The 12,853-nt window shown below is 44.9% G+C and overlaps 1 protein-coding gene across 2 annotated transcripts; it reads left to right on the forward strand.

Annotated features, from left to right (window-relative positions):
* The first annotated feature begins 4,012 nt into the window (after nucleotides 1–4,012).
* LOC101323342 (calcitonin receptor-stimulating peptide 1-like) lies at nucleotides 4,013–7,700 on the forward strand. 2 transcript variants are annotated; one of them, XM_033861662.2, is made up of 5 exons: nucleotides 4,013–4,461; nucleotides 5,515–5,609; nucleotides 6,371–6,508; nucleotides 6,807–6,991; nucleotides 7,552–7,700. In XM_033861662.2, the coding sequence occupies exons 2-4, from the start codon at nucleotides 5,524–5,526 to the stop codon at nucleotides 6,964–6,966; spliced, it is 384 nt and encodes a 127-aa protein (XP_033717553.1). In that variant the 5' UTR covers nucleotides 4,013–4,461; nucleotides 5,515–5,523; the 3' UTR covers nucleotides 6,967–6,991; nucleotides 7,552–7,700. The 2 variants fall into 2 exon arrangements, with proteins under 2 accessions (XP_033717553.1, XP_073664032.1); XM_073807931.1 differs by lacking the exon at nucleotides 4,013–4,461 and adding an exon at nucleotides 4,504–4,645.
* The last annotated feature ends 5,153 nt before the right edge of the window (nucleotides 7,701–12,853 follow it).

The following is a 12,853-nucleotide window of genomic DNA, read 5'->3' on the forward strand; positions in this document are numbered from 1 at the left end:
GAAGTATCATATCATACCATATGATATCACTTATATGTGAAATCTAAAATATGACATAAGTGAACCTATCTATGAAACAGAAACAGACTCACAGACAAAGAGAACAGACTTGTGGTTGCCAAGGGGGAGGTGGGGTGGGGGTGGGATGGATTGGGAGTTTGGGGTTAGCAGATACAAACTATTATATACAGAATGGATAAACAACAAGGTCCTACTGTATAGCACATGGAACTATATTCAGTATCCTGTGTAAACCAATAACGGAAAAGAATATGACAAAGAATGTATTAATATGTATAACTGAATAACTGTGCTGTACAGTAGAAATTAACACAACATTGTAAATCAACTATACTTCAATTAAAATAAATTTTTTAAAAAGGTGTACATATAGTACAAAATTACTCACCTATAAAAAAGAATGAAATAATGCCATTTGCAGCCACATGGATGGACCTATAGATTATTCAATTACCTGAGATAAACCGTAATGGAAAAGAAAATTTAAAAGAATATGTACATATATATATATATAAAACTGAATCACTGCTGCACAGAATAAATGAACACAGCATTGTAAATCAACTATATCTCAATTGAAAAAAGTTTTGAAACAAAGCACAGGAATCTAAGCTAAAAGTATGGAAATAAACACTGCAGTTAGAGTTTATCAGAATGTTGTAAAAAATGTTTTTTCCAAACTAGATTGTTTCCCCCTTTTAAACATTTTAAACTTTAAAACCTGATTTCCAGGTTTAAAAGTTATGAGGGACTTCCCTGGAGGCGCAGTAGTTAAGAATCCACCTACTAATGCAGGGGACACAGGTTCGAGCCCTGGTCCGGGAAGATCCCACATGCCGCGGAGCAACTAAGACCAGGTGCCACACTACTGAGCCTGTACTCTAGAGCCCACAAGCCACAACTACTGAGCCCGCGTGCAACAACTACTGAGGCCCATGTGCGTAGAGCCCGTGCTCCGCAACAACAGAAGCCACTGCAATTAGAAGCCGGCGCACGGCAAGGAAGAGTAGCCCCACTCGCCACAACTAGAGAAAGCCCACGCGCAGCAACAAAGACCCAATGCAACCAAAAATAAATTTATTTTAAAAAAAAGGTAATGAAATAAGACTGTACAATCAAGTGCCAAATAATCAGGTAACTATTTTTAAATCAATATTTTCCTTGGTGACTTTCTCAAGCTCAATTTCTGTTAAGTGCTTCAGTTAAAAGAAGTCTCAGGTAGGGCTGGATGCAACATAAGTAAGGTGCACATGGTAAGGTCTAAACTTTGAGTTCACTTGGTAAATCAGGAACGGGCTCAGAGGAGAATGGTTTTGTATCTCATACTAGGTGACTCTAGACGTCCGAAAGAACCTAGGGTTAACCTTCCTTTCTCTGTCTTGTTCCTGGAAATTTCCATGGGGAAACCAACTCTGCATGTCAAATAAAAAGAGAAGAGTGTCTCAAATGAGCTCACAATTTCGAAATCCTATTGAAAAGCTGCACTACTTAGCTAGGTGCCTATTCTCTGCTGGCTGGGATTAGATTAGAGTCCTATAAGAGTGGTGAGACTGGCTGGTAAATCTGCCACAGTAAATTATCTTCCATTATTTAACAAACATTGGGTGAGTGCCACCTGGTGTGCAACACATGCTGCTAAGTGCCAAAGAGTTTTTTTTTTTTACCTTGCCCCCAGCTCAGCACCAGGACTCCCTAGAAATTCAGAGTACTTGAGGGATGAGTTCATGTCAGTCCCTCGCTATCTGGGGAGACTTTTTCAAGAAAAGCTGAAATTGCTGGAGGCTACGTTAGCACCCTCTGGGTACAGACCCTGTAACCTGCCTCACACCGCTAGCCCTTTGTAACCACCAAAGATTTCAGAAGGGGGACTGAATGTAGGCTTTGAAGGTAGAAGGCACACGTGGCAGCCAGGGGTAGAGGTCTGAGCCCACAAAGAGACATGGTTACAAATTCGGCTTCTAAAGTAGCCCTTTCTTAACCATTTTGTCATCACCATTGCACTGGTGAAAGCAATGGTTCTCTCAATAGGAAAAGGCAATTCCCCGGCACACGTACTTACAAATGATTTCAGAAGATTGATACGTCAGAAACCTCAGGTCTTGGAAGTCATGTCGGCAGAAGCGTTTTGCACCTGAGTTTTAAAGCCTCCCCAACAACAGCCTTAAGTGGCAGAGCCCAATTTACATGCCGCACAGTATCTGCTTTGCCGCGTTCGCCAATTTAGTCTTGCTACTGAGTTCCCTAACCCCGGTCTGGGTCTCAGCCCCCGATTTCTGCCTCGAGACTCCAAGATGCACTGAACCCGCGATCCGCCATCCTGAATCCTTTCCTTGCACATCTTGCCTTTCCCGGCTCCGCGCCCAAGTGCACTTGCGCGCTTCCAACCGGTTATTCCATTCCCCGGATCCCCCACCGCCCTGCCTGAGGACAGTCAGTTTCAGATATCCAGTTCCCCTGCCCCAAGGTTTTATTCGCTTGCATCAGTGCCACCGCTGCGGTTAAGAAGCAGAAAATTGGAATAAGGGCATCTTGGAAGTTAGGTGTCCTGAGCCCGGGGACCACCAACCTGCAAGGGGAAGAGATGTGCCGCGAGGCAGCTGCCGTGTCGAACAAAACACTGAAGCTTCTTGACACTGAGGTTTGGGGCGTGGACCTGTGGCTAGGGTCACTAGTGGCTCGTTTCGGCTAGTTTCAGTTCCGCCTGAGAAAACCAGCTACCTGGGATCCGTGTTTTATTCCACCGCCCCGCGATGCCGCCGCAGTGCTTGCCGCGCTGGAGGGTCTGTACAGGCTGCTTGGATCTTGCGCTATGTGCTCAGACCCAGCGATACTACGGACAGTGAGAAGCTTCGTTTTCTGCATTCTATCTGCTGAGGACGGCAAGTCAGCACCTCAGACCTTCCTGGAAGGCTTAGAGCAGGAGCTCTGACAGAGAGATCCAGAAACGTGCTGGGCAGTGTGTAGGAGAGTCGAGGTTGCTGGGTAATTGGGCTTTACAGAGCACACTTACTGAGAGTCGGTGCAGGTTTCGTGGATGCAGGTCCTAATCATGCCGCTCTGCGCATACTTAGGGCGGGACTGAGCGCATCACCTGGATGCCGCTGAGCGCCAGTGTCATTTTGTGAGTGCCTGTGGTTTGGGACTGGGCACATGTTTGGAGAAAGTACTGAGTTTGTGTGTGTGCGGTGTATGACTGAAGTGAGAGCGAGGATTGCACTCCGCTGGACTCTTCAGCACCATCAAGCTTGGCGGGCTTTCTAGCAGAGGACTGAACTGCAGTAGACGTGGGTGCAGGGCTGGAATCACAGGTCACTGGAACGTCTTGGCAAACAGCAGCCGGAAGCAAGGGGCAGCTGGGCAAATGGTTCGAGAAGGAGGCTGAACTTTAGGTGATGAATGGTGGGGGAGGAGGCGTGGGGCTAGAGGTCCGCTTGGAAGCTTTTAGCCTTGCACTTCCGTGCTCAGGCCCAGCAGGGCATCCAGCCCCCCATTAACCCACATGATGGACCAACCAACATGACTCCAGGCAGCTGCACAGGGTGCTGATTGGGAAGATGGATTGCAATCCCACAGAATCCCCTATGAACTTCCCTGGTAAGCACTTCTAGATCCCCACCTAGGCAGATAACAGGTACACACTTAGTAATGATAACTTTCCTTCAAGATGAGAATATGATCCCCATTTCATAGATAAGTATACTGAGGCACTAGAAGTTACTAGCCCACGATGTTTCCACCTGGAAAAGGAACAGCTGCAACAGAGTTCCAGTGTGACAAAGTTTTTGATCCTCTGTGTCTGATACCCACAAACCCTGCCCTCCTTTTCGTGATTCCAGCTGCCTGAATCAGACCCCCTGCTTGGGCACAGAATCATCAACTCTACTGTGCATTAACCCTCGAAGCTGCACTTGCACGGAGGTCTGCGGTCAGACCTAGGGGAGACAGCATTCCTTGTAATGCTGGACTCTGCCCGACAAGATCGCACAGTTGGGGATGGAGTGGGACACGTACGTGTTCAAAACCTGCGAAACCGAACAGGTGAAGTTAACCATGACGTCAAACTGTCCTCAAATTCCTACTCACTTTTCCTGTGTTTTTCGTTGATCCTCACCAACCCCCCCACGTCCCCCTCCCGCCCCCGCCATCAATGACCTCAATGCAAATAAAAGTGGGGTGGTCCTTCTGGATGCTCCAGGTTCTGGACGCAAGTGATGACACAATCCTTCTGGGGCTCAGATCCTTCCCCTCATTGGCTGCCCAGAGCTCCTGGACCACCCCAGACCCAGAGCAGCGGGAATAAGAGCAGCTGCTGGTGTTGGCATCAGACGCACTGCCCAGCTCGAGTGTCACTGCCACTTCTGCCACCGTGCCATCGCCTGAAGCCAAAGCTACTACCACTGCTCCCTCCTCTGCTCCAAGCCACCTGGCTCCTGCTGCCAGGTAAGCCCGGAGATTCCTGCTTAGCTGGGATTCTGCTTTTCTCTCTCTCCCCTCTCTTCCTTCTCTCTCTCCATTACTTTTTCTTAGCTGATCTCTTCCAGTCTCAAAGGCTCTGTCCACTTCTGTCTAGGTCATTTCACACAACCTGCACTACTCTGCAATGCATCCCAGGCGTCTTCCACAGGTAACACTGGATGGTCTCAGTTCACGCACTCCCTGCTTCACTCTCCCCGCGCTGAGGCGGGCTCCAGTTTCCTTTCCCGAAGCACACGTGCTTAGGTCAGTTTGGGATGCTGGAGCTCCCCTGGCACTGCAAGCAGACCTGGACGCAGGAATAGTTTTGTGCAGATGGTGCTCTCACGGATCACGTCTTGTGCCTAGCGGACCGCGGGAAATGCTTCAGAACCTGGGCCAGCGCAAGCGGGAGGCAAATAGGTGCAGTGACTGAGGGGCAGGCAGCCTTTAAACGCAAGCCCCTGTTGCGGGTTCTGGGAACTTGTTTCCCTGTTTAAGTCCTGGGTTCCAATTTGAGACCCTTCCAGCTTGATTCTTACAGGGCACTCTCTACCAAAGTGTGGAGCAGCTGAGCAGTAGAATGTGGTTCTTCAGTTTCTCAGGGATTCCAACCGCAGAAATTTGTCCTCGGTAATCCCCTCCCCCCTCCATGTATGTGCAAAAGCCCGGCACCAGGAGGACAGCTCTGGGTTGCACAGTGGGAAAAGCTGTGGTGACAGGTACTCGGACTCTGTCCTCCAGGAGTCCTGGCCAACAGGTTGTATGTGAGAGTGAGTGGAGTGATGGGGCGGGCGTTATAGACTAAGACCTCACCCAGTTGTCCCACTAGGTTTCTTTGCTAAACCAAGCATGCCACAGCCTTACTGGATCTTCCAGCAGTCCACCTGGTAGAGGAGGAAACGATGGTGAAGTGGAGTGACATGTCCAGCCTGAAGCTGGACGCCCGGGAGTTAGGGGCAGAGGCAGGAGCAGAGCCTGGGTCTGTGGGCTCATGGAAGTTGTTTTTCTCCAGGTGCTGATGTTATTCTTCCCTTGCAGAGAGTCGTCATGGTCTTCTGGAAGTTCCCCCCCTTCCTGGTCCTCAGCATCCTGGTCTTGTACCAGGCAGGCGTGCTCCACTCATCGCCATTCAGGTGAGACAGCCCTGCCAGGAGCGCTCCCACCTCCCTCTGTCCCTGGATCATAAAATTCTGTTCTCAGTTGTGCTGTGCTGAATCTGGCTCTTGGTGGGGTTGTGGGTGGGGGGGTGGTGGTGGTAATGTATGAATGTAAACGTATATATAAGTTTATCATAAACTGTTTATGAGACAAAGATATGTAGCACACAGTGTACAAACACACATAAGATATACAGTACTGGTTATTGTAAATTTCATATAACATTGCTTTTTACCAAATATTTGTATTTTTAGCAATCCTATTTACTAATATAACCGCAATTTGAGAAACAGATTACATCCTATCTTCTAACCTCTTTGCCAATAAATTTGTTATTTGTTATTAAATCTGATATGTTACCTATACATTTAATTTCTCACCCTCAAATTACATTAAAGTGAAATGATTTTCAGATTCAAACTATCATTATCACTTAATTTTTAATAATGGCTGTATTTAACACTAAGCTCATAAAATTCTTGAAAATCTAACCACCAGCTTTCACAAGCCTATATGATCCACTTGGAGCAAACCACTTCTTTTAGGTCACACCAGAGCCTAAATCCTGGTGAAGCAGAATTTTTGGATGGATACTGACCTCATGCTCTGTCCATTGAGAGCTGGGGCAGCCACATCCTCAGGGGAAGTTGCAGAAACCAGGAAACCTGGCTGCTTATCCTGGGGAGGGGGTAGTCAGGGGCTCAAAGCCTGTATTGGGCTTGCTTCCCCTCCCTAGGTTGGCTTTTGATAGTCATTTTGATCCTGCTACACTCAATGAGGAGGAATTCCGCCTCCTACTGGCTGCAATGGTGAATGACTATGAGCAGATGAGGGCCCGTGAGCTGGAGAAGGAGCAGAAGACACGGGGCTCCAGGTGAGACTCCCTGCCGCACCCAGCACAGGGCATCCGCTCCCTCCTTCATGCTCAGGAAAGCATATCCCAGAGGCACCTTTGGGTTTTCTGACACCCCTGGAAATGTGTATGGGGAGTGATTGTGGCATTTTCCCTAATGGCCTATGATTTTCTGCTGTGATGACCGTTTCTAGCAGAAGTACTTAAGGTTTATTGGTGCCTCTGAGAGCAGTAATTTTCCATGATGATCCTGTGGGGCAGCACCTGCACTCAAACTCTCACTAACAGGTTTTTTCTTTTTCTCCATCCTGCAAATCAGCATCACTGCCCGGAAGAGAGCCTGCAACACTGCAACCTGCACGACCCATCGGCTGGCAGGCTTGCTGAGCAGATCTGGGAGCATGGTGAAGAGCAACATGTTGCCCACCAAGATGGGCTTCAAAGTCTTTGGTGGGCGTCGCAGAAACTTTTGGATCTGAGCAGCGAAATGATTCTAGGAAGAAGGTGACTGCCCTTTGTACTGTCAGGTGGGAGGATAAATGACTGGGTATTGCAGGGGTGCAGTCCACACTCTAATCCTCTGTGGGTTCATATGGGTGAAAAATCCACAGGGGAAGGCACCCACACCAGTGTCTGAAGAAGGAACAGACAGTCCCAACAGCTGAAACCCCTAAAACTTGGATTCATTTCTCTCTGTTTTTCCAGTTTCTCCCTGTGCCACTGAGATCCTTCAGGAAATATAGATCCTATTTATTTAAAACACAGTTCCCTGGGTTATAATTGTGATTATCCTAGCATTTGAGTTTGAAAGGTAATTACCCTATCCTTTTGGAGGATACTCTACAGTGTCATATACATCTGAATTCAGAGTATAGACTTGGGTTCAAATCCTGTGTCTGTCCTCTACTAATTATATGACATGGGCTAGACCCTCTCTGAGCCTCAGCTTCCACATCTAACTTGAAGGCAACAATAGTCTCATCAATATAAAAAGTAATTGGGATAATACATGACAAGAGCCTCTTAACTAGTAAGTAATAGCTGTTACTTCTTTTTTCTCCTAGGTCGCTATGAAGCTGAACTCTACTTCTTTTAGTTTGCAATGAAAGCAACTTACAAAAAAAATAGCCTAGAAGACACCCATGTATGCATGCTTCTTGACATTAAAACCACTTCTTTTGTTTGAAATAAACTAAATGCAGAATAAAATCATTGCAGCTACCCAGTGTTCATCTTTTTTATCAATATATTTGATTCTGTATTCAATAAATATGACGCATATCTCACTGGCTTATCTGGTAGAAAATCTGGGCCCTGTCAGCCAACCTGTTGGCTGCTCTGCTAAACCTCAGGGGCACATGAAATCGCTGCCTTGTGGGTGTCTGGAGATGCCTAGTAATGCTGAGCCTCAATGGAACTCTCTCTTTAAAGAAATGTTCTCATTTGTGCACTTCATCAAGATAAAAAATGTATTTTCAATACACTTAAAAGGAGTGTTGCTGCTATTTATGCTGTTTATCCCATGAGAACCTCAGGGACCTGTGACATTTTGTTGACCAGGTGGGCTCAAACGAGGCAATGATACCATGTTTGGGGTGGATCCTCGGTATCCTGTATCCTCAGTGTCTAGTGAAACACCTTTACTGGAATTAGAACCCTGTGTATCTCAAAGAGATATTCACATTTATTTTCAGAGAGTGCCCTGGTCCCCAACCCCAGAAGTTATCTGTTCTCTTCTCCTTGACTCAGGTTTGCCCTTACCCATCCCTGCCTTTCCTCCCAACAGCACCCCTTCATACACCCCATAGCCTGAAAAGCCCATTAGAACAACGGCTCACAGTTTGAAAGGGAATCACACACTGGCAGACCTGGAAAGATAATCAGATGCCATCTAATCCAACTTTTTACTCTCTGCTGTGCAGAGAAGAAAAGTGCGTTGCTCAGGTCCTGCAATAAGTTTAACAGAGACATTCCTATATTTAACAAATAATCATTGAGTGTCTGCTATATGCTTCACCCTATTTGAGCTCCAGGACCACAGCAATGAACAGAACAGACAAAACCCCCTGCATTCATGGAGCTTATATTCTAACTGGGGGAGATTGAGGTGATACATGCTGTAGAATCGGAGATGCTTAGTATTAGAAGGAATCTGGGATATCATAGGGTCTAAAGGCTTATTTGATATAGGAATTTCACAGCATCAACATCCCTGGCATCTGTTGGAAATGCCGGTGACCAACTGCTGACTATAACTTCCAAGGTTACTGGGCAGCCAGTTTTACTGGTGGACAGTCAGTTAAGTGGGATTCTTTAATTGGAAAAGTCATCCCCTTCTACTCACTGACTTTATTATTTCCTCAGAAGCACACAGAATTATGACCCTTGCTTCCATTCAGTCTGTATTCAACACAGTAGCCCAACTTTAGTTGCAAAGGTAGATCAGACCATATCTCCCTTAGGTACAGAATACTCCACTGAGTCCCCATCTCACAGAGTAAACACCTGGGGCATTGCAATAGCTTACCAGGTCCAAGTTCATCTTCCCTCCCTCTCCTCTCACCACCTCACACTGGCCTTCTTACTACCCCTCATTCTATATCCACCAGCACCGACCCCCTCAAGTGTTTGCACCTGCTCGTACCTCTCTGCAGAATGGTCTTATCCCATGGCCCCACCTCCTCCAGATATTTATTCAAATATCACCTACCCTGGCTAACCTTTCCGATACTGTCCCTCACCTGCCAAGCCACCCTAACCCTTCTTTCCTTTTTTCTTTTTACCTCTTTGCTACTTACTACCATCATAGCATATATTTTAGTTAATTTATCATATGTATCCCATCCTATGTAAACAATGTTAAGTTCCACATAGATAGGAATATGGCTATTTTGTTCATTGTTGAATCCCCTACACACTGAACAGTATGCCTGGCACAAGGCAGCATTCAGTAAATATTTATTAAATGAGGAGTTAAGTCTTCTTCTCTTTTGTGTTTGTAGTCAACTCTCTGGTTCCCTGTGGGTCTGAGGTACTACATGATCTGAGTCATATCATGTCTCTGCTCTCTTGCAAAATAACCCATCGCTTGTTTCATTCCCAGCTTCCTCAGGGTCTTTGCACTTATTTATTTTTAATTATTTTTTTGCTTAAAATGCTGTTCCCCAAAAGTCTGTATGCCTGATTCCCTCCCTTCCTTTAGAACTCTGACGAACCACCTCAGAGAAGACTTTCCTGACCACCATATACAAAAGTACATTCCTTCTCAGATTACTATCACCTGATTATTCAGCTTAATTTTTTATTCATAGAACTTACCACTATCTAAAATATTATATATTTATTATTTTTTCTTTTTTTGTCTATGTCCTTGCACCAGCATGTAACTCTATGAGGGAAGTTACATGTATCCTTGGCTATATCCCTGGAACTTAGAAAATTCCATAGAACATGATAGGCGCTCAATAAATATTTGTTGAGTTAATAAGTAAATTATGAAACTATGTAATGCTAGGATTTCGTTCTCTGAGTTCATCTGTAACCACTGACATGTTTACAAGATATAAAGATTGCATATTTAAAATAGTCTATAGCTTTTGTTTTGATTTTCACTTTGACTCAGAAGTTGTATAAAAGAGTATTTTAAAATTTAGAATAACTTTTAAAACTATGCTTCACTTATTCAGTTCCAGGTTCTGCACTGAGGTTTGAGAAAGTAGTATCTATTAATTTTTGACTTGGGAAATTAATTGAGATTTTTCTATGAGGTTTATTATATGATACTTCCCCATAAATGATTAAGAGATTAAAAAAGATTAAAAGCAGCCTTCCAGGTCAAGTCACCTCTATGCTACAGGAAAATAAGCTAGGCCCTTTATTTTCCAAGAATGAGAGGCCAGGAAAACCCCACAGACACGATATCCCATTCCTTTCTTCTGCCATAAATGCCTTTCTCATTCCTTGCCTAACCTAAAAATCCACTGATGTTGTATTCTTGGTTCTAGGCTCTAATGGCAGTTGGCATTCCCATTGAGGGATCAGGGAATCATACATCAAAGCTCCAGGAGCCTGACGCCTAAATAATGATCACATGTCTCTTGGGAGCACGGGCACATTAGAAAGTTTCTCCAAGTTCAAGCAGTGAAGTCCCGGGGCTCACGTGCATCTTCCATGTGTTAACAATTCCCTATTGCCTGCCCAACCTGCATGCATCATTAAATACTGGATACAGGTTATAAAAATAAAGTGAGTTTTTTCAGGTGGGCTTTAATACAATCCTCACTTAATTAAAAGCCTTGTTGTTTGGTTATTGTCAAAGGGATCTAGTAGAAGTATCTAAGGGATGGGGCTCAAAGTTCAAGCACCAACTTCAGGATTTAACTGCATCCTAACCAATAACCTGTCAAGGCCTGGAGTTATGTGATGCAAAGCAGTCCGTTTCCCACCTCTACTGGAGTTTCACCAAATGTGACAACAGTTCGCTCAATAGCCCCCCTTGCTCTGTAGCACATATGAACAGGAATATTGAAGAACACAAACTGGAAGTTGCTAGAGGAGGAACATCTGATACTTGAGATTTCAATGCAGCCAGCCATACAGGTTGTAGATTCAGGGAGGCACCATTCTCAAGAAGAGGGACAGAGGATGGCACATGATATAAAGAGTGGTCTCCTCACCCCCTGCCCCACACCCCCCTAGATGCACTCTCTTTTCAGGCACTCTGTTACCTCCCCTCTATTTAGCCACTTTCGGGCTCTGGCCCACCTGCTCTGGGCGACTTCCTCAGTGCTCCAGCCCACGGTTGCCTCTTTCTCCAAGCCCCAGCATTCACTGTCCTTGCCAGTCAGCCCAACATTTACTTATTATGGTAGGTACAATAAGGACCCCTGCCCCCAGACAACCACATCCTAATCCTTGGAAATGCAAATTTGCTACTTTACACAGCAAAAGAGACTTTAAAGATGAGATTAAATTGAGGACTTTCAGATGGGGAGACTATCCTGGATTATCCAGGTGAGCCCAGTAAAATCACAAGGCTCCTTCCAAGTAGAAGAGGGAAGCAGAGGTTGGAGTGAGGTAATGTGAGAAGGACTCAAGTCGCTATTACTGGTTCTGAAAATGGAGGAAGGGGCCATGAGCCAAGGAACACGGGTGGCCACTAGAAACAGGAAATGGGAAGGACATGGATTCTCCTCTAGAGCTTCCAGAACGGACACAAACCTGCCAAGATTTTAGAACAGTGAGAGCCATGTTGGACGTGGGACTTCTAGCTACAGAAGTGTAAGTTAATAAGTCTGTATTGTTTTACGCCACTAAAGTAGTGATAATTTGCTATGGCAGCAATAGGAAAACAATGCTTATTCTCTTTTATTGTTCTTTATTTTTATTTATTTATTTTAAAATTGAAGTATAGTTGATTTACAATGTTGTGTTAGTTTCAGGTGTACAGCAAAGTGATTCAATTATACATATATATCTATTTTTTTCAGGTTTTTCCCTTATAGGTTATTACAAAATATTGAGGATAGTTCCCTGTGCTATACAGTGGGTCCTTGTTGGTTAATTATTTCATTTATGTGATTCTTACCTCCCTAAGAGACCATAATCATTCTTAGGAAATTGGTCTTCTTCATTTCTTCTTTCTTTTTCAGGCTCGATTAGATATATGCTTTAGGCTATAGGTGAACTCTCCAAGCAGACCCATTACAAAGCATGTGCTGACAACTTGGAGAAAGCATGGCATCCATGCAAGGACTAGGAGTCAGTTGTAGATCCATTTTCATGACAAAGAGAAAAATATCGTTCTGCCAGTCCAGGCAACAAGCTTTCTCTCCCCTCTCAGAGGGCACTATAACATCCTTTAGTGTCAGAGATACAAGGGCAAGGTATCTGTCCCCCTCTTCCTCCTATCTATTTTGAAAATCCTCCCCTCCTCATATTGAGCAGCTGGTGGTGGGAGAAGCCTTTTCTAACTGCATCACTTAAATAGAATGACTTTCCTTACTCCTTCATGTTGACCCCTTCGGCTGTTCTTTCAGTAGACAATGCTACCTTCCAGGGCAAATGGAGGAAGCCAAATAGTAAGTATCTTGGTGTTAAATAAAGATACTATTAAAGATAGCATGAAGTTTACAGCAAGTTTGTAGAATGTCAGAATTAGAAAGAAACTTCAAAACCTCTCAATCCAAGAGATTTGTTTGACAAATGTGGAAATAGAGGTCCAAACGATTTTCTCAAAATCACATTATTTAGGGTTACAGGTAGGAATTAGAACCTTATCTCCTGAATCCCAGCACTCTCCCCCTTCCCCTTTCCTCCACTGCATCCACTGGCAAAATAAAACACTACTGAAACAACCACAATTTC

This window comes from Tursiops truncatus, chromosome 8, assembly GCF_011762595.2.
Source record: "Tursiops truncatus isolate mTurTru1 chromosome 8, mTurTru1.mat.Y, whole genome shotgun sequence".
NCBI lineage: Eukaryota > Metazoa > Chordata > Mammalia > Artiodactyla > Delphinidae > Tursiops > Tursiops truncatus.

Bases quoted from the DNA above. Each gene is read 5' to 3' on its own strand.
- LOC101323342 (XM_073807931.1), top strand. From the start codon at position 4,622: ATGCATCCCAGGCGTCTTCCACAG. The intron at 5,610-6,370 runs GTGAGACAGCCC...TCCCCTCCCTAG, and splicing joins CTCCACTCATCGCCATTCAG to GTTGGCTTTTGATAGTCATT. The intron at 6,509-6,806 runs GTGAGACTCCCT...CCTGCAAATCAG, and splicing joins CAGAAGACACGGGGCTCCAG to CATCACTGCCCGGAAGAGAG.